The following is a 25,728-nucleotide window of genomic DNA, read 5'->3' as shown; positions in this document are numbered from 1 at the left end:
TCACACTGCATACGCAGCTATTACAAAGGAACAGAGGAGATACTGATATCCCCATTCGTGTCCCCAGGAAGGTCACGACCACACTTCAGCAGCTTTAGTATACACAGACACTGCATTAATTCAATTACCTAAAGCTGATAACCAGGCAAAGCTTCCCACATGGTTACCTTCCTTAAAGGCACAGCTGTCTTACACTGGGGGCCAAGATTCAGCTTAGACCTTAGAACTCCTCCTTTGCTCAGTGTGCTCCAAGCTCTGAAACAGCTGAGGCATGCAACTGTTGAGAAAGAAATAACACGGTCTGTGCTCCTGCGCTTAAACCCAATGCTTTCAATAGGCCTATGAACAGTGTGACCTTGAAACCATTTTTGCTTTGTGAATCTCACATGGCAATGTATATCCTTGTGTACTTGAACAATGTCATTTCATAACCCAAACACCTTTGATACACTCTATGCGCACTCACCTGTAATATTCAGCAATATTATGTGGAGAAAACAATGCTCAAATATAAGTATTTGCTTTATTGTTACATCAATGCTTGCTGGGACTGTCGAATAGAAAACACAGTGTTTGAGCTGCACAAGGACACCCCCTTTTATTTGGCTGACTTCATCTTTCTCTCTTGCTACCACCAATGCACGTTCCCACTCTGCTTTATCACTAGGTGTTCCTAGATCTAGAGGATTACCAATATGTCAGTATCCCCCAATGGCTTTCCCAATCATGGACCAGCACATAAGGAAGAAAAAAATAATAAAGAAATAATAAAGCCACCACTTTATTTAGAGAAATCTTTTCTTTAATTGTCAGTCACTCTGATGAAAGCAGACTCAAACCGCTGAGGACAAAGTGATGGAAACTGCAGCCAGGCCAGAAGTTGTCACATGGCAAAGAGGATAAGGAATGCCACCATCAAACAGAAGAGACCCATGGCCTCAGACAGGGCAAAGCCCAGGATGGCATAGGAGAAAAGTTGCTGCTTGAGAGATGGATTCCTGCATGTGTACAGGGAAATAAAATAAAATAATAAAGTGAAGAGAGGGGAGGAAAAAAAGGACTCGCAGCAAGAGGGGAAAACAAAACACAACTAAACAAACCAGACCCCATATCACATCACAGAAAGCCAGGATTATGCCATATAGTCAACAAGTTTGGGAGGATGAACCAGACTTATGGCAGCTAGCCACCACCTGGAATGAAAGAGCCAATTTTTCCCCCTGGATTTAGTGATTGCCGGTCACTACATAAAACCCCAAAGGCTAGTTTCACCTTGGTACCAAGCAACAGTTGCCATTGATGACTAGTGCTTCATTCCTTCTAGGAGGAGGCAGAGCTCCACAGAACTTCTGCATCATCCAATAGTATGTATAGGGTGGATTCAAACAGTTCAGGCTCTTTCTTATTTGTTTGAATAGAATGATGGAATCTAACATTCCTTACATTCCAGAGAGGAATGCTTCAGTTAAAGTATGTGATTCTACATGCTACATGCCTAGGGTAGAACATAAGCTCCAGAAAAAGCTCTGCTTCTCTACCAAGTTTAGTGCTAGAAAGGAATAAATTCAAGCCAGCCTGGCAACTTACTTACCTGGCATAGCCAATGATCAAGCTGCCAAACACTGTCCCAATACCTGCTCCTGAACCAGCCACCCCAACTGTGGCAGCACCAGCACCGATGAACTTAGCAGCAGTGTCAATATCCCTGGAAACTGCACTAGTTTGGAACCCACGGTGGGTCAGCTGTGGGTAGGACACACCAGCTGGCTGTGGGACACACAAAAAACAGGTTAACTGTCAATATGAGAGTCATCTTAATAAAACATGCTTTCACTGTTTATAATCTACTCAAGACAGAGCAAAAAATATATGCTCAGCTACTACTGGTCTGGACTAAAAGCTATATCCATTACCAGCAATGATGATATCTTACTACTCCACCTCTGGAGGAGTCATCAACACAACAAGCACAGAAATACAGGAGCCAATTTAATTTACCACATAAAAGAACCTTACCTGTACAGCCTGAGCCTCAGGCCTGCTGAACACAGACACTGAAACGGGCCTGACCAGAGCCCTGGAGCAGCACCGGAACTGAAACAAAACAGACCATTAATTCCTATAGTTAGATGCAGCCTCACCAATTCTCAGAAAAGAATAACATTAGAAAATATCAAAATGCTTCAAGACTGAAAAAAGAAACATACACAAATTCAGAGCATTCCTAGTTTAGATGCAGCCCACAAGGAACGCTGTCACAGACCAACACGCTGCAAGATCAGAGCTGCTATTTTACAGCTCAGCCATTATCACAGCCCAAGAGATTTCATTCCTTGCTCACATTTTGTGACCAAACGACGACACCTCTGTGATAACTACTGATCTCACACTGCAAGAAGGCTCATAGTCCAACAAGGGACAGTGGGCATCACTCTGCAGTCATCAGAGGTCACCTTGTTCCTCCCCCCCCCCTCATTACTCATGTGTAAAACAGCCTCATGGGACACTCTCTCAGCCAGGGCTGCCCAGAGCCACGTTCTGATCCCAGTCCCATTAGAAAAGCCCCCACAGATATACAGCCCCATTAGAAAAGCCCCCACAGATATACAGCCCCATTAGAAAAGCCCCCACAGATATACAGCCCCATTAGAAAAGCCCCCACAGATATACAGCCCCATTAGAAAAGCCCCCACAGATATACAGCCCCATTAGAAAAGCCCCCCACAGATATACAGCCCCACTAAGCACCACTTCACCCCTCTGCAGACAGAGTACTTACCAGAGCCGGGGAGCTGAGGAGAGCCAAAGAAGCCGTCTGCATCTTGCTTTGCCTGTTCCTAATAACGACAAGAAGCAATTAAGAACCCCCAATGCTGCTACAATCCGCCTCACGGCCCACCCTTAAAGAGCGAGAGATCCGCATTTCTCCCTTTAAACACCCCCCAAAACCACCTCAGCACAACCGAATCCCGGCCGCAGCATGGGACAGCAAAGTCCCATCGAAGGGTAAGGCCCGGCCAGGCAGCACCCCCACCGGGCAAGGCCCAGGCCGCACACGGCCCCCACCTGCACGGTGTCCGCTCGGGCTGTGACGGTGACGGCTGAGAAGACAGAGCGCGCCTCCGCCCCGCTCACCTTGCCGTGTCCCCCCAGCGTCCTCCGCGCTGATTGGCTATCGCTGTACGAAGCGCGCGGCACTCTGGGACAACATCCGCTCATCCCATTGGTCGCAATTCAGCAAGCTCCTCCCACCAACATCCGGGATAGCAGCGCGGGGGGGGGGCGGGAGAACTGGGTGAAGATGAGAGCCTCCATTGGTTAGTTATTTTCGCTACGCGCTTTGCGATTGGCTGACGGCCTGGAGGTCTCCTAGAACACCATGAGGTGCGAGGGGCCTCTCCTCAGACCATAGAGGTTACCATAGAGGTGGTGGCTGTGGCAGCAGTATGGCTTCTGCTCGGCTGTTCTCTTACGCTACTCTCTGGTTCACCGGAGGCTGTTGCGGCCGCCTTGTCGGCTTCTCCCGCTTCCCATTCGCTCCTAAAAGAGATCGCTTTAAACAGTAAAACGTATCTTTATGGCGTCTTGAAGCGCGGCCTAACCCGGCCTTGCTCAGTGGAGGCGGCGGCCTTGCTCTAACCAGCGTCGGTACCGCCCGAGCCCAACAGGCCTCAGCACCGAACTACAGCTCCCAGCAGCGCAGGCGGGGCTGACTCTGGGTAGGCGTCCCTGGGCGGGGTTAGCAGAGCCTGCGGAGGACAGTCTGGCTTTTCCTGCTGCTCCGCTTCTTCCTCGCAGCCCGGAGCTCTCCGGCCGTGCCTGTCGGTGAGTGAGCCGGGGCAGGGTTGTTGTGGGGGGTCCTGGGGATGTCCTGCAGTCCCCATTGCTCCTCATCTTTTCCAAGGCAGGGTGGAAGACACGATGGGGACGGGGCTCGTTTGCTGCTGAGATACTTTCACATTCGATTCTTGGCAGTGAGTGCAGGTTGTGGGCCAGTGGAGCTGAGAGCAGCACCTCATTTCACCCCATGGCTTCTGTGGGGATGCTCACAGGGGCTGCCATCAGGACATCCCTCGTAGCACAAATCTGGACACATCAGGTGTCTGCCTGCAGCTGGAAATCAGTCTCACTTAAGAAGGGAGATTGGGTTGGAAAGGACCTCAAAAATCACGTAGTTCCAACATTCCTGCCAACCACTACATCAGAATGAGCAGGGCCTCATCCAAGGTGGCCTTACACACCTATAGCTTCTCTGGGCAGCCTGTGCCAGCACCTTTTCTCCCTCTCAGTGAATAAATGACCCTTGACATCTAATCTAAATCTCTTCTTTTAGTTTAAAAGTTTCCTTCTTGTCTTATTACTGTCCACCTATGTAGAAAGTTGATTTCCTTCCTGCTTATAAGTATTGGAAGATTGCTGTCAGAGCATTCACTTCCCCAGACTGCATTTGTTTGAATGCTGTAGCTTACAAAGAGGAGAAAACAACAGCAAAAGAAAACTAAACAAAAGTCCCCAGAAAAAGGCTGGGCCGTGACTGTCAGAGAAAGTGTTGTATGTTCCACATAGGTCTATGTGAGGTGTAATTATCTCATTACCTCGGCTGTGGGCTGGGACTGACCATTACTCATTACCATCTGCAAAGGTAGGGCTGTGACCATTGCCTTAGTGGGTGCAGCCTCACAGGACCTCTTCCTGCACTGACTGCTTCAAAGCTGTTCATATAACACATTTCATGTTACTAAGATGTCTTTCTTGTCTCCTTCCCACCAGCAGGCATGCATGATTTTGCTGCTAGAAGGCACTGCTGCCTCTCTTCTGTGTAGCAGATCTGTAGGAAGGTCATTGGAGTCTGACTTATGGGGTCCCAAGCAGGAGAGAAACTCTTGCATTATGTAGGCAGCCCCAGAGCTCTGGGTACTGTGACTGGGAAGCAGTGGTCAGTCTCATGTTGCTAAAGAGGATCTGAAAACTGCTTTGGGTCTAAGGAGCAGTCTCACCACAGCAGCACGGACTCCAGTGTTCCCATGTGCCTTGCTGATAAATACTGGTCCATGTGTAAAGGACTTTGGATCTTACAGCTCTGTCACTCACAAACTATTCCTCTTCGTATCCTTCCTGAACACGATTATATTGGCAGCATGCGAAGGTGAGATAATCACATTATGCTTTCTCCTCTTGTAGACTTCCACAATGGATGAGACTTCAGATGAACCTCCCACTTCTGCTGTCATTTTAGACAGCGGCTGCTTCTCCCAAGTCATCTTTAACAACGTGGAGAAATGTTATGCTCCTGGAGGGGATGTAACCTGTCACTATACTCTCACTCACAACATTGTTCCTCGTGGGAAGGATTGGGTGGGCATCTTCCGGGTAAGTGAATACTGTGAAACCAAGTATGAAGATACAGCTGCTAACAAAATTTATTTGGCATTTATTTGATACTTCAGCCTTAAGAAAAGTATTAAGGCTTTGGTAGAACAGGGTAAAGAATTTATTTTCAGCAATAACCTTGTGTCATGCACCATTTTTCTCATGCCCAGGGACAGAATGCCAGAACTGTTGTTACTTGAACAGCTTCAAGGCCAATCAAACAGACTATAATTCATAGAATCTGTGAAGGACAATTAAAGACCATACTGGCACCATCTCTTCCAACATGTCTCCTACTTTAGTGCTCCCTCACCTACCTAACACATTCCATAGAATAAGGCATAAAGTGGTGAGGATCTTTGATGGATGCATAGCCTACAACTCTAAGAAGTTGTTATATCAATACAAAAGTCCTCCCAATGGCTGATCTATGTAAAAACACGAACCATTTGCCATAGGATAAACGTGAAGTATGTAATCCTTTACATGAGTTTTGCTATTGCAGGTGGGATGGAAAACCACCCGAGAATATTACACATTCATGTGGGCTCCTCAGCCCAGTGATGTCCATGGCAATACTGCTGTGCAGCAACAGATCCAGTTCAAAGGTGAGCTGGGAGGTTGGGTCACTTATGGTATATATGTGCAGGTGCATACACACATACTCCCACACTACTGCCACTAATAACTATTATATTTAGAATTACAGAATATCTTAGTAACGTGCTTTGGTAAACTTCAGATCCCATCAGCCTAACAGACAAAAAAGTATCTCAAATCTACTGGGTTCTGCAGTCCTGTCAGAATGATTTTGTTTGTGTTGCAATCACTGTCACAAAGAACTAGTAATGGTGGAGGAACAATATTAAAGTAACATGTCTGTTTTCTTAGCTTCTGACTTTCTGTGCTATATAGTTAAAAGACTCAAATGATTAGAAGCTGTATGTGACAGTGTTGCTGTTGTGTTTGTCTGAAGCTTACTACCTGCCAAAAGATGATGAATACTACCAGTTCTGCTACATTGACCAGGATGGTATGATCCGTGGAGCCAGTGTGCCTTTCCAGTTCAGAGCAGAGACCGAGGATGATATTCTGGTGGTTACCACACAAGTATGTATCCTCTCTCCCTCTGCTTCTTCCTGCCTTTGCTTTTATTTGCTTTCCATTAGATGGGAAATGTGTGCACATGGACACTGGGGTGTTGTGAAGCCAACCACATTTATTTTGCAGTGTCCTGCATAGAGATGTTTGGAGCATAGGGGTTTTTTTTTATGCTTTCACTACAACTAAACAACTTTGCTTGCAAGGGAGAAGTGGAAGAGATTGAACAGCAAAACAAAAATTTGCTTAAAGAAAACGAGGAGCTGCAAGCCAACTGTGCAAGTCTCCAGAAACAAAACACAGATCTGCAGGAGGACCTCAAGAAGACACAGGTACAACAAAAGTTCATATATGAAGTCAGAAGCTTAAATTCTGAAAGATAAGGTAGAAAGACTGAGTCAGGTCATGCTCTGTTGTATGCTTCCAGGAGAAAATTAGAATGCTTTCTTCCTGTATTATCTGTTGAATCATTTAACAAGGGGTACACCACCTCTACTACGATAATGATTACAATGATGAACAAGAGGCATCATCAGACATGGGGTTCAGGAACACATGGGAAGGAGAGTTCTCAAAAATGTTTAGTAGGCCCTCCTGAAATTGTAAGCCCAGCCCTGCTCTTAACATTCCTGTTTTCTCTTTCAGTTTTGCTCAGGGCTTAATGTAAGAAAACGGGGTCTGAAATATACAAAGGAGAGATTTTTCTCCTTCAGGTGGGCTGCCCGGAAGCATTGCATTTTGCAGTTCCAGTGCAGAGGAGGACTCTTGCCTGAGTCCCATTTTTCTTCCTACTGACTTCATTTTGATTTTCAGGAGCTGCAAAATGTTTTGGAGTTTCTTAGGAGCAGCACAGAAAAAATGGAGCTGGAGCTGAATTCCCTGAAAAAGGAAAATAAACACCTGAAGGAGCTGAATGAGTGCAGAGAGGCAGAACTGCACCAGTAAGTGTATCTACAGGATCAATTAAAACTGGATTCCATGTAAGCAAACATATTGCTGTTGTGGATGAAATTTCTGTTTGTGAAAGTGTTGTATTTTTTCTTGCTTGTAATAGATTCAAAGAGCAAATTCAGAATGTAACCTCTGAAAAGGAACATCTGGAAACCAGACTGAAAACGACCCTGGATCATGTTGATCAGCTGCAGGTACAAAACACATAGATTCCCTTCTTTGCTTTTATGGACTGTCTCAGATTGGTCAGCCACAGGTTCTGGAGATTTGCTGCATGCAGCAAAAGGAGCTTCTCAGTCATAACTGTTTGTATTCACTTACTGCCCACTCTTCTTTCTCCCTAGTCTCAACTTCTGAGTTATGAGAAGGAAATTGAAGACCTGGTTCATTCGGACCATGACAAGACTAAGCAATGTGAAAGTTTAAAGGAAGAGAATAACCAGTTATGCATGACTATAACTCAAAAGGTAAAACCTTATCATTCTGATTCTCTGTAGCAAGAAATTTCAATCTTTGTCTTCATCTTTTTTGATGAAGCAGGTATGTGGGAAAAGATGCAATATGGTCAGAATGCCATGAAGCACACTTTATATTGTAAAGTTTCTACTCGATAGTTTGATGCTCTGCCTCACATTCTTACCTGACACCTTCTTTCTTTGATGTTCCCTTTGCAACTCTACCTGTGAAAATCTGGGAATTCTGATCAGGAAGAGCAAAAGAAAGAACTTAAACATTGCCTGGAGCACTTGAAGGGAACAGAGGCCAACCTGACACTTCAACTGCAGAACGAACAGGTGCTCAGCATTTCTAGGGGCACAACTGGGAGTGGAGGGATGGTCTCAAAAGTGCTGTGTACAGAGCTCTGCTATATTATATAGAATTTGCTGGTGTCTATTAGAGGAGTTGATGTTTACTTAAAGCCCTGTTGTCCGCCCTTTTTCAATCTGTAGAACCATCACAATTTCCCTGTGATGTTACAGATCACACATACACATATAACAAATTCAAGTTTATGATCCAAAGGCTTGTTTTTTCTTACGTAATTCCTGCAGATCTTTTGGGAGCAATCACAAACTTCAACTGTGAAAATCACTCCTTGAAGGAATGTGAAGGTTATAAAAGAAGAGGGAATGGCATTTTCATTCTGCTTAGGGATCAATCATTGGCAGTGTTTGAAGCCTCCATGTTAACATCTTTAGCCTGTTGTCGTCTGTGGTTTTCTAAAGGTGTTTCCCCTTCTACATGTGCTACTTAGGATACTCTTGGAGGCTCTACTCTGAAAATTAGGTGCCTAAAATAGATGTGATTACCTCTGCTGTAATGCCAAGTGTTCAGGGTTCTTAGACTGACACTTTGAGAATGACTGCAGAATCCCTACAGACTCTAGTTTACCTAATTTACTGATTTAATACAAGATTTAATATAATATTAACTCTTAAGGATGTACTAGCTATCCACAGTCAATGCAGATGTCAGAGTACCAGAAAATGTGTCAGACTTGAAGGGTTCTTACCTGCCAGGGTGGAATTGTTGTCATTCCTTCTCTTTAACCTCTCACTTTGAAGTGCTGTGTGTCCCCTCTGGAGGTCACATCATCCTCACATGCTATAATAAAAATACAGAGCGTAAGTGATTGGTGACACAGAGTTGTCCTAGGTCAGAAACTGCAAAATGGTAAGACTCTTGTTTCAAGAGAGGGTTTATTGGTAAGAAATGTGGCTAGAAGCTACCTGTATATGTGAACAGTGCTTGGAGCTGTCATCTTTTTGTTTGCTAGTGTCCCATAATTTAGCTAATAACCCTCTTCCTTTGTAGCAACAAAACAAGGACTTAATGAAAGAGCTTGAGGAGCAGAGGTGTTTGTTTCAGACTTTGAAAGCAAAAAAGAAAGAATCTGATGAGGAAAATCAGGTGAGAACTTGCCACAAGTCCCTTGCCTTTCTCACACATCAAATATGACACAAATCTGCCCATCTAGTGTTCAGTTCCATTGACCCTTCCACCAGATTGCTACCTGTGCCTGTGCAACTGCAAGATTCTCTTCTGTCTTTTAAAATGTATTACTCTGTTGCAGTCATCCTGTCTGCCTTCCTGAGCAGGCCATATAACAGATCCTTGCGCTTCCTTCCTTCACTTTCTGTCAAGCTGGACTAAGACTGAGCTATCTAAAAACCTAAGAGCAATTTTTATTCTGGTTTAAGAGGATCTATTTTAGTTCAGTGTGCAGCCTATCACCAAAATGGTCTCCTGAGCTTCTGGCAATTAATTCTACTCTTCTGTCCCTTTGCAGAAACTAAGGAAAGAGAATGATTCCCTCCTGAGGCGTCTCTCTCAGCCTAGAGATGTTTCTTCATCCTCTGTTGTTTCACAAGCCCAAGCTCTTGCTCCAGCTCCTGAAGACTTTGTATTTGGAAATCCATATCATGGTGAGAATACTTGGCATTCTGTCTGATACCACAAATACATGGCAGTAAGAGTCTCAGCAAACTGTCCTCCCTTTCAAATTGGCTGCTGTAGGAAATACACTCTTAGCAGCACCTCTGTGTAGCTTTGCAAGTGTGCAGATGACTTTGCAGCTGTAAAATGCTGCCAGATGTTAAGAGCTGATTTAAGTCATCTGAAGTCTGTTGCTTTCTGCAGAAAGAGACAACCATTACCCAGCTCATTTGTCAGTGGGACAGCAAATTCTGTGTCTTATGTCCGGTTTCTATAATCCTACATGTAGAGGTTTAGATCCAGAGCCACATCCTTATGTTTCAAGAATTGGTTATCAACACATTACACTGTTAATCATTTGAAGTGGCTGAATGAACCTTTTTTTTTTCCCCCAGATGCAGGAGCAAACTGGAAGGCAAGAGCCACAGGAATAGTAAGTAAATGAGACATGAATGGACATGAATCAGTGGTGTACAGACAGAAATGAGCAGTTCAAAATGAGAAGCACCAAGTTCAGTTCTGTATCTGGTTGTCTACTTATTGTTTTAGTCCTGGTAATATAGTGGACAACACTTAACCTGTAGAATTAGTAACACGTGCTGGGGAAGGGAAGTTCTGCTCACCTTAAAGAACAACTTTACGCAGCATCAAATGTCAAAATGAGCAGCATGCAGCAGCTAAATGCCTTATTCTGTATTGCAGACATGGACATGTGCCATTTAGGAGTTTTAAATGTTATTTAGAGAAGCTTGGAGACATTTGAAAACTTCAGTGTATTGAAAGTCAGAAAGGCTTATCCAGAGCTGAGAATGTCTGACTAGCAAACTTTTTTTCTTCTTTTTAAATACAAATATATATTTTAAATTGTCTTTATTTGTGTTTCCTTTGTACTTCAGGATTCTATCAGGAAATGCCCCATATGCAATGACATTTTTCCTGATGATATTGAAGCAAGAGACTACGAGGCCCATGTGCAGAGCCATCTTCTGGAGTGCCCAGTCTGCAATGAGGCCTTTGAAAAGTCCAATCAGCAAGTGTTTGATGACCATATGTTGTGCCATAGCCTGGAACGATTCTGAATCTATTCTGTAGAATGGGTGGCAGAGGCTGCAGCTTAGAATAGACCAAAGTTATTCTAGAGACTTGATCTGTGCTAATAAGAAACTGTCATCCCCTTAAGATCTCTGTCTTGGATCAATTGACTATGCCTGCTAAATGAGTTACAAATCCTGTAATTAATAACTATTTATCCAGGTAGGGCCAAATAATGGATCTAGTACAGTGGTTTTCTGTGCTTGGCTGATACAGCTCTATTATAATGGTTTTAACATTCCGTAGAGCACTGTGATTGCTAACCAAAGAGCAGAAGCATTGCATAGTCTTTTAGGACCACACCTTCAGTCTGGTTCAGCTTCTGGAATACAGAGTTAAATACTAATAAATACAAAAGTCTAAATAAGAATACACTTTCCTTTCTTCTTTTGCCTTTAGTCATAAGAAAAGTGAAATATATATTTATACAGGAACTACTTATTTGCAGATCTAAAGGTCTAGGGTTCTTACAGCAGAGTAGGCAGTACAGCTTAGTGTGGAATGAGGTGCATGCACTGTTGTCCCTTTTTTCCTGTATGACCAGACTGAAAGCAAATGGTGATACAAACAATCTGTGCTTGTGCAGTCACTCTGATACTGTCATGCATCCATCTCATGAAGAGGGAACCCAGATGTTTATGAAACAGAGAAAGTCAGAATGGCCTGGAGCCCATAGGAAAGCAGTAGCTGAGTTGTCATAGCAGTGCTGAGGATAAATGGCCTCTCAGTCTTGAAACTGGGTATCCTCATTTAAAGGAAGCGATGAAAACCTTCATGATTTAAAATGAAGAGCCTGTTCTCAAACCAAAACACTGTGATTGAAAACTGTTAAGTGCCTTGGGACATTACAATGCTATGTGGATGGATTATCCAGTTCCTATTTTTATTTCTGCTTTGGGATTTTCAAGTTAGGATTAACAGTTCTTTTGTCTGTGCACACACAAATGGGTGAAGTTTTATTGTCCAGCTGCATTAGATGTTTCCTGCTGAATATCTGAAGCAAAAGAAAATCATAAGAAGTTTACATAGAGTTTTGAGACTGTTAAAGAGTAACAAAGGCTTTAAAATATTTTGATTATGCACATAATTTTTTTTTTAATCTGGGTTTAAATGGAGTATTTCTGTCTTTAAGATGTACTATACTGGCAAGGATTATTTAAAAGATCTGTAAGAGAAAATAAGAGCAGACAAAATAAAAGCTGCACTGAGAAAGTCCTTGGAAAAGATGTCAACTTCTTTAAATAAATTGGAGGAATTGTTGGTGTCTTAATGGAGCTATATGCAAGCCTTCAATTACTTTCTGAAGCTTTTCTCTAACAAAGTACTTAAGCACATCTCTGAATAACTTTTAGCATACAACATAATATCTCAAGTTTTAACGGGACTGCTGCTGTCTAATGGCATATATTTAACTGGCAGGTCTTTATTGGCTTCTCTCAGTATGGGAATATATCAAGAAAGCCAAAGGATGGGATGTTATTTGTTACTATAATGCATATCAACATTCCAGTAGTTCGTTCAAATACCACTTAACAGACCTGCTCATGTGTTGTTAATGCTGGCTTTAGCAGCTCAAATCCTAAAGCCTAACCTTGTCATTTGTGGTTAGTTGTGTTACATTACTAGCTGTGTCCCTGAGCTACCAGTGTTGGTATTGCTTCCATCCCTTGTACTCTGCTGCCTACCATTTTCTGCTTGCCAGCTCCTCAAAGCCTCAGAGCCTGTTTTGAGGTGCCAGCCCAGGACACAGACAGCAAGCAGGTGGCCGGCAGAGGGGGTCAGACTGCAGTAAATCTCATGAGGATGCTGCATTTTAAAGCATTTTAAGGTATGCCATTTGTTTTCTGTAATAACGATCCAGATTCAGACTTCCAAGACACATAAATACTTCTGCCTGATGCATCCTGAGCAGCTGGGGACCAATTTAAATCCAAGTACAAGTTACCCTGTATTTTCTAAGCAAATTTTCATTTTACGTGTAATTTACAGCTATATTTATGTTACTGATGAGTTTAACATTTGGAATTGCAGTATGTTTCAACCCTATCTCAATTGTATGGTTTAAAACAGAAATAGCTGAAATGGTTGATAATTAGATATAATTATACTTTGGATGAGATCCCATTTACATTGATATGTATTGCATAAGGACCTTGAAATAAATTGTCAGAAGTGGCAGTAGATGTTTGGCACATTCTGTGTCTGGAATCACATGGAATCCGACTGAATGGGCATTTATTATATATAAATATTTAAAGGGGTATAAAAATGTTGCAGGCCAAATGTCTGCAGTTATAAAATACAAACCAGATGACAACAACTCCCAACTGCAAAGGCATGCTGTCGATGGCATAGGGCACCAGACTACTGATAGTTCTTTCCAACAGAAAGACCATCATTTTGCCTGCAAAAAGTGGATTTTTTTAGTGCAGAAAAATAAGACTGGCCATGAGGTAGACAGTTACAGTAACCAGATTCTCATACTCTTTCAGTTTTGAAAGTCATGGTCTCTGAAAGGCTGATGGGTGGTTGTGCTCCTTTCATAAAAGAATCCCAGTCTCACAGCCACAGCCCCTGTACTCACTTTAGCAACCTCTTTCCTCCACTCTTTCTTCTCCTGGTTTCTCTTCACCTATCTACGCCTCCTTCTTTCTTACTGAACAAGGTGCCACCTTCAGTGTTGTCTTTCTCCTCTGAAATCACAGTGCTGATGTTTAGAGTAAGAGGCTGAGGCATAGAGTGGGATCCATCTGGCAGTGCTGGCAGAATGCAGGCTGGGAGTACTGCTGCTGCTTCTGTTCACCTTAATGAGGCTCCTGCAGAGAGCAGAGGAAGCAGAAAGAAAATTAAAAGGTTCCTAACAAAAGGAATGTAAATAGACAAGGCGCAGGTGAACAATAGAGGAGAAGGAAAGCTGTGTCCAAGCCAGCAACTGAGTGGTTTTGCTTGATAATCAACTTGTCAGATTGATTTTAAGACACAGCAGAAGAGATCAATAATTCTTTACAGCAGTATAATGCACATCCTAGGAGTTAAAGTGTTTTGAACATCAAAGTCCTTATTTCAGGGATCAGGTCTGTACTTTCTTAGTAAGTGACAGTGCTTCTGTATTTGGCATGTCAATTATGGGAAAAGGAAGAGACTAGGGAATGCAATCATGGTTAAAAAATGGTTCTAAAACGACACTGAAACAAACTGCCAGGTTGTTTGAGATGGGACAGCTCTGAAAAACCTGGGGAAGGAAATGCTCACATGTCCCTGTTAGGATGAGAAATTAAGTTGTTGCTTATATTATTTTGTAAGGACTATCTTTGTCTATCTTTGTTTTGCTGTAGAGATCCAAACTGACCTACTCTTGCTTATCCAGGAGTTAGTGAGTCCCTTTACCTTTAGTGCAGTTGCACAAATAGACAGTCAAAGTGGGTATATAAAGGCGTGAAATCAGAACGCTGCTGTTCATCACCCGCTTTGTTCTGAATTAAATCCCTATCTGAAATGCACTGAAGAAGCAGATCTTTACAGTTCTGTTGGTGAGACGGTTGGGTCCCAGAATTAGATCAGTTGTTTTCTCTAAACAGCTATTAGCCACCTCCATTATACTAACAGAACTGGTTTCCATCCTCTGGCTCATTTATTCCAAACCAGCATTATTGAAGTGAATGGGGTCTAGGCCCTGGATATTAGAAGAGCTGTTGGTCTACTCATAAATAACAAGTTGTCAAGGATTTTAATGGAAACCCTTAGAGTGCTGTAAATCTGTGCAGTTCTGCCTGGATCCCCTCCCTCATTTCCATCACAATATCACTCCAGTGGGACTGCAGCTTGCAGCATGTGCCAGGCAGCCTAGATTGGTAGGACACAGGGGAAGAAGGGAAGGGAGGAAAAAAAGCAGGAGAAGAGGTGGGGGATTCAGAACAGTTGGTAGTGCTGAAGCATCTGCTGGGTGGCCGGTTTTGGAGTCACCTGGCCTATTCAGCATGGCAGGGACGGGAGGGCTATTCATCCAGGGGGACTGGGAAGGGGGAAAACAGAACCAGGGATGCTTGTGGAATAAAGATGGATGTGCTGCAGTTTACATTTCGCTCCATTGGGCTGTGAAGTAGTAAATCTCAGCAAATAGAGGGTTGCATTAGTTTTTGATCACCATTTAAGCAGTAGAGCTACCGAAGTGATGCTATATAGACTGTCTCTTGTTGTTAGTATAAACAAGACTTTTCAAGATGATTTTTTTTTGTAACCTTCCTAGTCAGTCCAAACTGCCTTCAGGGAAAAAATAGCACTGTATTCTGATCCAAATAACAATGTTTCTGTGGTTCACTGGATCTGGCCAGAAACAGGGTTACTACAATGTTCCTTGACATTATTTACTCACCCCCAAAATATCCATTAGCTTAGCTGTCTGCAGAGATCATAACATCCTGCTGCATACAACACTGAAGCCTTCTAGGAAAGAACTTGAGCTCACTCATCCATTCTCTGTTGGCTGTATTATGGGATATATTATGATTGGCTTGGATCAAGACACAGCCATACTTGTGCCCACTCCTCTTGCAAAGCAGATGGGACTACATGGTGCCCTATTTAAGAGTTCAAGAGCTCCACAGCTCATTAAAATTTGTATGCAAGGCCACTTTAGGCTTAAAGGTAGACTTGCACCCTTGCTTACCATGTAATAGAAATAAAAAATGACATTGGTGACAAAGCTTCTGCTAGCTTCAGAGTGCCCAGGGCTTATAGTCTTACATAATTACTAGTCTGGCACTGAAAGCCTAAAATACAATAAAGCCATCAGCAACACAGATGCTAAATTAATTACTTTAAAATATAGCTCCTTCCACAATACAGCCTCCCAAGGACTGAAGGAGCAGGTCTTAAGAGACTTATGCTCTATATGATGTAATTAAATATTACCTCTATGCAATAGATACGGGAGCAGACATGCAGACATGAAGGAATTTAGCCAAAGTCTCTCAGAAAATGTGGCATAATCCTCCTCTCCCTCACCAGATTTAACATTCATTTTGAGAAAGGCTGCACAGCACGAGAAGTGAGCCGGGATGGAGGAAAAAAAAATGGATGGCTGCCAAAAGGGATTGATGTCCTTCAGACTCCAGGGAGTTTTTAACCCTTCCCAATGGTTTTGCCAGCCTGAAAAACCTGGTGGGGTTCATCAGCCTGTACTGCTCCTCTGCTGATCCATAAGAGATTTGCCAGTGGGAGCAGCTGCTTTGAGAGTGAGTTGATAACTCAAGCCCTGAGGCACTTACATCTGTATGTCTCATACCCTGCCTGCCTCCAGTAACAGGATGAGACTAGAATATTACATGTGCTTTCATAATGTGTATTCCTGTGGGGCCTCGATCATGATTATAGCATCTAAATGCAACCAGAAACAAATAACGACAACAAAAAAAAAAGACAAAAAGATGGGAAATCTAAAGATTCCGAATATTTTTTACACTACAACTGTTTGTGCTTAATGGTATGTTGCAGTTTCCTCAGCCACACAGCGTGGTTAATTCCTTTTTATTAGCAGTTATATTTTTGAGAGCAGGTACTGCATGTTATGTAGTGCAGCTGAGAGAGCCATATGGAATTTTAATCTCTAGGAGTTATTACCTGATGGTAGCAGTTTATGAACCCACACTTGTCTTAGTGGAGGCGCTGAACTTGACAGTTCTTCCTCAAAGAGGGCGATTGCTAGCATAGAGCTGATCCAGAATGTTGGTAAGGAAGGGCTCTTCACTAGATGATCCAGAGACTATCAGAACATCAGTATCTTTTAGGCAGTGCAATGTTTTTCACACCTTCCAGAAGTACCTTCTCTGTTATTATACCTTTAAGGACCCGTTTTGTTTTTCTCAATGAACCAATTGAAACGGGGGCACTCAAACTATCAAACTACCTACCAGAGCACCTCTCTGTTCTCAAAGCAATAAGTCTTATAGAAATACTCATAGTTGTAATCCTAATATATATTGGGGGGGAGGGAGGATATTAACTTAGAAAGCTGTACCCTATTTTTCAGTGACCTTTCCTAATACAACCCCTAAACATGAGATTCTTGCCTTTTATCCTAAATAATCCCAATAAGAGACAGCATACGGACCTGCTGCATCACTGTGAGATCCTGAATGATTTTTTTCTCTGGTCCCAGGCTCCCACATCTGTGTTTAAAAGCAACAAAAGAGAAAAACACGCTGATTTAATGGAGCAGCAATAGACCCATGTATCACTTGGGTGCACCTTATCGAGTGCACCACAGATTGCTGAAGTGAATCTAAGATGCTCCCTGGATCTTTCAGTGTTGGAAAACTCGTAACCTTACGAAACATGATCAGGATTGTCAAACTGAAAATGAACTCTGGTGAATCTCCTGCAGGCTGATATGGAAATGGAGCCAAGTTAGTTTATCTTATCACAGAAAAGAAGAGGGAATCCAGGTTTGTGTGTGTGTGTGTGTCAATGAGCTCAGCACAACCTGCTCTGTTTTCTACCAGCTCCATCTGTTTCCATGGCAGCAGGAGCTGAATTCATACACCCAATACGAACTCTGGATGCAAATGGTGCCGGCCCATTGTGTCAGCAGCACCAGCCGACCTCAGCACCTCATTTCACCTCCCCAAGGCTGCTCATTTGCTTCTGTTATTATTACTTATCGAGAACGATTTGGGTGCTTTTTAACGTTAAATAGCTGAGTTAACAGCTCTCAGACCATTGCCATTACCCAGAGCTGTGCAGATCCACCTTCAACCTTGAGGCCTTTTAAAGCCAAGCCTTGAAATCCCATCTAGGCCAACGTGCTGCTCTAGGCCTCACAGCTTCTCATTCCCCTCTGGCCTCCCTCAGAGCCCCAATTGAAGCACTTTAGTTCCCCCCCCCCCATAATAACAGACCCCTCAGGAGTCACCTCAGCCTCCAACATCCAGACGCCCCTCCTCAGCCCTCATGAATATTCATATCTCCTCACAGCTGTCATTGGCTGCGGCCTTTCAGACGAAGCGGGGCCGTCAGTGGGCGGGAAAAGGGAGGGCTCTAAAATGCGCCTGCGCACTCACGGCGCATAGAAGTGACGTCACCCCGCCAGCTCCTTGCCCCGCCCCCTTGTTGTTTTTAGCCAGTCACAAGCTTTTCTCGCCGCTCGGCCCAATGGAGCGGCAGCATGCTAATAAGGGGGCGGGGAAAAAGGGGGTGGTGCTTGTCGTTTCGTCCAATCAGAAAGCGCGAGGGTTGGGGGAGGGGCTTGCCGTTAAGGGTGTTCACCTGGGCGGGAGGTGGCGCTGCTGCGGGTCGCGCTGAGGTTTGGGGTCGCGGGTTCGAGTCTCCTGTGCTCCCTGAGGGCTCAATCTGACCTCGTTCAGCTGTTCCTCCACGCTTTCTAATGAGCCGTCGTCTCGTCGAGCTTGCAAGTGTTAGCTCACCTGTACCACCAATACAAAGATCTTGCAAAACAAAAGCTCCCTGTGAATGGGTCTCCCGTTGGCACCATGAGGACGGAGCACTGGGGGAGCATTCACACCGCCTTCGGGCTCGGAGGAGCCAAAATAATTGTGGCGTAGCCCATCCCTGAAGGCTTGAGTCTATTAACATTTGCACGAGGGTCATGATCTCAAAATATCATTTCAAAGTCGTGTGTGGTTGTGCAGAGCTTGGCAGGCTGTCCTGGAATTCCCCCATTGATGTAGTTTGTTCAGACATATGCTACCAGTCATTAGGCAAAGTATTTGTTTATTGCCCCGGAGTGTCCCCTGTTGTTCTAACACTTTGCTCTTTGCAAGCGTTCGCTATCCCTAATGTTTAATCACTGTAAAGGGCTTGCTTGTGATCATGATACATATTTCTCTCTTAATGACTGAAGTTAGGCAAGAAGTCAAAACTTAATATGTCAGTGAGCTCTTGCCAGTGCTTTCTGGATTCATGCCTCGAGTGCAGAACACGAAGAAGCACTACAAATGGCTCTGTTCCCAATGGAAACAAAGCATTATTCAGGCTTGTGTTCCAGGAATCTCTTTTTCACCACTCATCGGAAATATCAATGGGACTGTTTGTTCGGGCACTTGTTGGTGGCTTCTGAAGCAGCAAGAAATTGTTGGCCTGTTTGGTGGTCCTTTACGACTGATTGCCCAGATTGAAACATCTGAAGCAGGCAGTTTGTAGGTGATGCATCTGCAGCAAGCAGAAGCAACCCACCTTGCTATATCGCTGACTGAAAGGAGATGCATCTCACTCAAGGTTTGATATTACAACTCTGTGTTCTCCTTTTGGGCAGTGAGAGATGATGAGGAGAGGACAGCATACAGGACAGGTTGTACTGTTTCAACAGGTTGGCAAATGGAAGTGATGATCGAGCCCTTAGAAGCATGAGCTGCTTAGCCTGTATGCATATGATGGTCTCATTCGTTTTTGCAATTAAAGAGATGAAGATCAAAATATCACTTCTTTATTTTTTTCTGACGTAATGACCCAGAAAATTATCCAGATGTAACATTTGCTTATTACAGTTATTTTATGTTGTTTTTATTGCAAAATTATTGCTAAAGATTGAAAGATTACATCTAGAAAGCCTACCTTAGAAAGCAGCTTCAGTGCAAGCATTTGATAACTTCTGAAGAGTCCCACTATTCTGTTTCCTTCCCCATAGTGGTGGTGATTTGCAGCCTGATAGCATATCAAGGGAACACAGGACTTATATCTGTAAAGTGGACTGTGACTGTCAAGGAAGAGGCATCTTCATCGCCAAATCTGAGGACATAAAACCTGGACAGGGTAGGATCATCCAGCAATATATCTCAAGGGTAACCCCTCCATTCCATGTTTCAAGATTGCTGTTCTGTCACTGAGCTACTGTTTTAATAACCGGTTTAGCCTTGCTTTGATGTGGTCAGTCAGCCATAAATAGCATTCATTGGTCATTTTCTTCAGATTCATCACTATCCAAAGAATTCATTGCTGTCAAAAGAAAAAATATCTGCTTTACATGTCGCCGCGTAAACTCTCCTGCAGAAATAACTTCTAACGTTTTGAGATGGAATCACCTTGATAAGAATTCAGGCCATTCGGACTCATTGGACAAGGAAAACTTTTTCCCTCATGAGTGAATGAGCCCTTAAACAACACTCATTTTTCATGAGTCCAGTGAAGCCCTGTTGTCCTGCTTCTTACAAGTCTCTCATCCAAGCGTTTCTGATTGACATTTGGAGTCATCTTCCCCATGAAGTCTAATATACAAACCCCAATTAAGGTCTAGTTTTGTGAATTTCTGATCATCTTTGAACCATATTTTACTCTGGCTTTGTTGTGGACCTTTGGATGTGCTTTATTTTGGGGGATAAATTTGACTTTGTGTTGACATTGTCATTATTTCTTATGGAGAAATAAAGGAAAGAATGAAAGTCAAAGCAGTAAGAGATGGAGGGGAGGGCACGTGCAGACTCTGGCTTGTTGGAAAAGAAAGTAGGGAGTCATAGAATCATAAGATAAGAGAATGGCATAGGTCAGAAGGGACCTTAAAGATCACCTTATTTCACCTCCCGTGCTATAGGCTCTGTATAATCAGTGTTTGGGTCATGCATGTCAGCAATAGACATTTACTGTATCTTTCCTACCTCTGTATTAGCTAGGCTAGACTAATCTGGATAAATATCTACTGTAGGAACGGGTTCAGTTGAGACATTAACTGGGCTTATAACCTTTGCTCTGTAGGTTAATGAGTTACCTTTGTAATGAGTACCTTTAGCTCTTTTTGTAGTAGGTAGTTATATCTTTGGTATCTGAGCTGAAAACAAGTTTTAGGTGTGAGAATATTGTCATAAATACGTATCTAATTGACTTTCAGCATAATTTTGGTACTATTTAAGGTAGTTATAAGAAAAAGAAACACTGGAAGATTTGCCTCCATGCTAAGATATATGTTTTTTTCTGCTTCTAAATGAAAAGAAATCCTGGCTTAGCTGATGGCTGGAAAAGGTTCTGCTGTGTAGTTCTGGATCATTCTAACACGGAATTAGCTCTGCTAATAAGTAGTTGTAGAATGGGACCTGACTGAGAAAGAGGGCTATATTCAATTGAAACTGCTGATTTCTCAGAAGTGATGGAATTGGAATGCTGATGAGATTGCAGTGAAGTGAAATTGAAGCTGTTGAGCCTCATTTATTGGGTTCTTTAGAGTAATGGGATCAGTATAGAGCTGATCATATTCAGTGCCATTAAATCTTCTGTGCTTAATTAAGATGCTCTGTACATTATGCAGTGTGACCAGGATCATGTAGAGAAGAAGAAAGGCTGCTAATACCTTTCTAACCCTGCATCTTGTTCATTCATTTACAGATAATGTATGCATGCATCTGACAAATTATTCCATTAACCAGAACAGTGTTAATTCTGCAGAGAAGTCACTGGTGGTAAGAAGTAAAAAAAGAAGTCAACACTTCAGAACTACTCTCAGAGAGGGTTGTATTTACCTCTTCTGCCATATGAAGATGTCTACTTGATCCTGAAACGTGACTCTGTATTAAATTATCTTATTAACTTCTTCAGCCTGTTGCTTGTTGCCACCCGTCTCTTTTTTAACACCGATTTCTTAAGTGTTGTGGCTTCGGATTTCCTGCAGCTCCCAGATAATGGATGGCTCCTGGGTGGCCGGCAGAGGGGGATAGACTACACTGAATCGGTGGGAAAACAGCTCTGGGAGCATGCATGGAGCATCTCCTGCCTACAGGAGTCCCCATCTTTGTGGACAGCTTCTTTCAAGTTCTTTGCATGCAGAACTATTTCAGACTCATTGCCCTCTGTGGAATGTACTTGGTAATGGAGAGTGTAGCCTGTGGCCCTCAGAGGACAGCAAGTTAATGGCAGTTCTTCCTTTTCTAGTGGGTACTAGATTGGCATCAACTCTACATTCAATCTCAGGCCATAACTTACTGTGATTGATATGAATACAAATACATTAATACAATATGCCAGGGTTTCACTTTTCAGGCTCACGGAGATGAAATGATGGAAGAGGCCAAAATGAAGAATCTCAACTGTGATCCTGGAAGTCTGGGGGCTTGGCGAGGCTGGTTGTTTATATTGCTCCATTGAGGGTCATTCATTTTGCACTTAACTCTGTTAAGAGAGCACTCAGCTCCAAACACATGCCCTTCCTTGGCCTAGTTTTCATCTGATTAGAGGCAAAAAGACCTCTTGTGTCTGACGAATTGCTTCATTTCATAGGGTGATCTCTTCCTGTAGAGCGATTTCAGTACGCTGACATTCATTTACTGTGTATTAACAAAAGTGTTGATTATCCTTATTAATACTCACTACAGCTCCTCTGATTATCCTGAAAACTGCCATAAGATGAATGGGTGAGTGATGGAGCGGGGCTCAAAGATAAGAGATGTAACACATGGGTCTGTTGGAGTTATGCCTAGATCTGTCATTGAAAAGTTCTGAATGTCTGTAACCTGTCAAGAACAAGGAAATCTGTTTTACTCATTAATAATTTTACTTTATGCATGCTTTGCAGATAGATAAGGAGGTGCTGTCCTTGTCCAATGGACTTACAACACCTGCCATAATAAAAAGATGGGTTTAAGGCTATGGCTTCGAGTTTCTTCTACCAGCACATGAACCAATGCTACCTCATTCAGCATCTCACTCAGTGTCCCATTCATTTATTGTCCAGAGCTTACTGCTTTGTATTAGCTCTGTAGAACAGTAACATGAAGCGATAAACAGTGCTTCATCCTCACTTCTTTTTTTACTTAATTTTTAGCACTGCTTAGCTCTGTAACATAGACTGAGTGGATGATCTTCATTTCATCAAGAATGGATTGAGTCTATACCATCAATCCCATTCTGAAGCAGCCAGTGATACGAGCTGTTTCGCCTCAGGAGATAAATGAGTGTGTTTCACGGAAGGCCATTCAATGCAAGGTATCCATAAAATATTAATCTTTTAATATATTTTAATAGAAGCTTGGTTACAAATGAGGCTACTCACATCAGTGATGCTCTGTTTCCTATGTAGAAATACAGTGCAAAAGACTGAAAGAACATTTGAGTGTAAAGGAAAATGGAGAAGAATCATTTCAGCTTAATAACTAAATGCATGCTGATTAACAGCTGTGTAAAGCAAACTTGGGGGGTAGTTATCCAGGTAATTAGTATCTCTTCCTTTTTCCCTTAAGTTCTGGAACTGAATGTCCAGGCAGAACTAAAGCAAGGCATGTTAGAAACACCATATGTACAAAGCACCACTGATGGATTGGGTGAATACTGTTTTGTCAGTATGGTGGGTAGGGAAACTGAGGCACAGAATGTAGTGTTGGTTGCCAGAAAACCACCTCTGTGACGGGACTTCTCACTAACTTCCTCTGTGACCCACAGAGTGAGGAACAGAACCAAATTGTTTATTCTCTCCATTGAGGTGTAGACAATTTTGATAGCTTCAACCTGGTTTTGGTTCCTGCTCCAGCAATCAATGGCACGGGGCTGGATCAGACAGCAAAGATGCCCCTCCAGCAATGTCAACTCTTACTGACTCTCAGGCAGTGAGAGATCCCATAACACTCATCTCTACATCCTTGTTCTGACCAATCAGAGTAGGGATTTAAATGGTCAGGATTGTAATCATAGTCAGGAAACAGCAAATCAAAGCAATTCAATTCCAGAACTGGAATTTCAGGAGTCCATCAGGATGCTGATCAGTGAGTTTGACCAGAATAACAGATCCTTGAGAACTGAACCTCTTTAATTCAGTGGAGGAAAACCAGCTGAGTTCGTACTACCAAAAATAAGCCACTGTCCGCTTGCTCTGGCTTCAAAGCACATTTTCAATAAGTTTCTGCTCTAACAAGCTGCATCAGTTTCATCTCGGTAGATCTGATGGTTACTGAGCAGTGTTCAATGTTCTGGAGGGTGCCAGGCACATAATTGTTTTTACAACATTGTAAAATGAATCAGACTGAAATTAGTGTCACTCAGCAGAACCACTTTCCTTCCTTTTAAATTACTTAATCCGAGGGTTAATCAAAAAGAAAATGAAGTTTCAACACTGCCCTTCAGCTAAGGGCAAGCACAGGTTCAGCTGCCTTCACTGCATCTGCCTGTGAAGTGCTTTACAGCTCCTGCACTGATGCATGTGCTGCTTCCCCACTGCTATTTGAAGGGGGGAGGATGGGGATGTCTTGGGAGTGCTTCCCACTTGGAAGTCAAATGGGCAGAGGAAGGAAGCGAATGCCATTTTGTAATCTCATTGTTGAGAAATAGGAGCTAGAGGAAATCGAGGAAAAGGGGTTTTTCTGCAGGAAGGTCCTTCTGTGAGCACGCGGGCTGCCCCATCCATGAGCTATGAAGCACAAAGGGATCCTCAGGAGCTGAGATGTGAATGGTTGATATGGTTGGGATATGCCATCGTGGAAGAACCTCAAATAGCATCTCCTCCATTTCTCTAGTCTTTATTAGCTCCTTGCTGAGACAATCCCAGCTTCTGCTGTTCTGCCCTGTGTGTTTGAACTGTGTATTTTGGAAACAATTCTAATAAATTTCCCTTCCTTGAAGGCTTTCATGTCTCACTGCATGGGACTATTGCTTTGTTATGATCATTCACTGTAGTGGGTTTATTATTTTTCACTCCATCATATTTTGTATGCACGCAGCTATCAGTTTATCGGTGCGATCTTAGAACGTCGCCTAGCTGATGAGTTATATCAATAACAGCTGGGCAAAGCAAGACGCTCATGAGCTATAATTATTATGGACAGCAATACTGTCAGCTGAAGGCTCTGAGAAATGATCTAGGCTGGAGGATATCTTGAGTTTCAATAGCACATAATCCCTCTGCAATAATATAATCACAGAAAATGAGATTGAAGTGATTATCGGCATGTGAAAATTGCATCAGTTTCCACAGATATTGCTTTTCAGATAATATTTGTCCTCTGGTAGCCTTGATTCAGGAGCTATCTGCATAACAAGCCCTACCATCCATTTTTCCTGCTTCCCTGAAGGCAGTGGTACAGTGGGGGCATTTGGGCTCTTTCACATTTAGTTTGGAGATCTCCTTAAACAAGCAGTAGTGGGAACAAAAGCAAAATGTGAGGCTGAACACAGCCCAGGAACCAGAACATTTGCTCAGCGTTTTTCAGGTCTATGTCACTCCAACTGGCAGCCTGAAGGAAGAAGTTCCCCTCCTCCTGTGTGCGTGGAGGAGCTGTACTTCTCCCAGGGCACATCCCCTGCATTGGGAACGAGATTCAGATTTAATTAGTTCCAGCACATATGGCACGGATTCTTTCATTATGGTACATAACTGAGGATTTATGTCCTAGCAGAGACAGGGAAGGATGTGGCCCATGGAGGGCTCTGACTCCTTTCTGCTGACACTGTTCTAGATTTCCTTCCCTACAGCACGGCCTGGGGAGGCACAATAGCAGCCTTGGTCCAAAATCCCCAAGATTTTACACCTAAGAAGAATAGTGGATGGGGAGACCCAGTTCAGGACAAAAATCTTATATCTGGATACCAAATGTTACTGCACAAGGAAAAGGTGTCACCTACAAACAGCAAAATAAAACCCCAGAAAATGGGACACAGGAGGATACAGTGTTTGCTTCTTAATTTCTTAAGCAACAATCGGTAGTGCTTCTGACCCATCTGATAATGAATGGAAACAATGAAGCCACCACTGGCACAGTAATTGCTAGGAACTGGATGCAGCAATATGTTATTACATTAAGTCACACGGGTGGTGACATTGCTGACAACCACTGAGGACCAAGAAGCATTTATAGG

The 25,728-nt window shown here is 43.1% G+C and overlaps 2 protein-coding genes and 1 long non-coding RNA gene across 4 annotated transcripts; 1 reads left to right on the top strand and 2 right to left on the bottom strand.

Annotated features, from left to right (window-relative positions):
* Positions 1–757: 757 nt before the first annotated feature.
* ATP5MC1 (ATP synthase membrane subunit c locus 1) lies at positions 758–3,291 on the bottom strand. 2 transcript variants are annotated; one of them, XM_072356601.1, is made up of 5 exons: positions 3,136–3,291; positions 2,780–2,837; positions 2,017–2,094; positions 1,592–1,767; positions 758–998 (listed from the first exon to the last, which is right to left on the bottom strand). In XM_072356601.1, the coding sequence occupies exons 2-5, from the start codon at positions 2,819–2,821 to the stop codon at positions 884–886; spliced, it is 411 nt and encodes a 136-aa protein (XP_072212702.1). In that variant the 5' UTR covers positions 2,822–2,837; positions 3,136–3,291; the 3' UTR covers positions 758–883. The 2 variants fall into 2 exon arrangements, with proteins under 2 accessions (XP_072212702.1, XP_072212701.1); XM_072356600.1 differs by having other exon boundaries at positions 3,067–3,194.
* On the top strand, positions 3,263–12,165 carry CALCOCO2 (calcium binding and coiled-coil domain 2). Its single transcript, XM_072356599.1, has 13 exons — positions 3,263–3,825; positions 5,182–5,370; positions 5,876–5,978; positions 6,347–6,480; positions 6,678–6,803; positions 7,285–7,412; positions 7,526–7,616; positions 7,767–7,889; positions 8,130–8,216; positions 9,238–9,333; positions 9,713–9,848; positions 10,254–10,291; positions 10,755–12,165. The coding sequence occupies exons 2-13, from the start codon at positions 5,191–5,193 to the stop codon at positions 10,935–10,937; spliced, it is 1,425 nt and encodes a 474-aa protein (XP_072212700.1). The 5' UTR covers positions 3,263–3,825; positions 5,182–5,190; the 3' UTR covers positions 10,938–12,165.
* Positions 5,405–17,991, bottom strand: LOC140262317 (uncharacterized). The gene is made up of 6 exons (XR_011905825.1): positions 17,861–17,991; positions 17,060–17,117; positions 13,535–13,766; positions 8,936–9,027; positions 8,063–8,102; positions 5,405–6,843 (listed from the first exon to the last, which is right to left on the bottom strand). It is a non-coding gene; the product is annotated as an uncharacterized lncRNA (long non-coding RNA).
* Positions 17,992–25,728: the final 7,737 nt, after the last annotated feature.

Source organism: Excalfactoria chinensis, chromosome 24 (assembly GCF_039878825.1).
Source record: "Excalfactoria chinensis isolate bCotChi1 chromosome 24, bCotChi1.hap2, whole genome shotgun sequence".
Classification (NCBI taxonomy): Eukaryota; Metazoa; Chordata; class Aves; order Galliformes; family Phasianidae; genus Excalfactoria; species Excalfactoria chinensis.
Note: the sequence above shows the minus strand (reverse complement) of the source record. Positions and strands in the feature narration are given on the sequence as shown.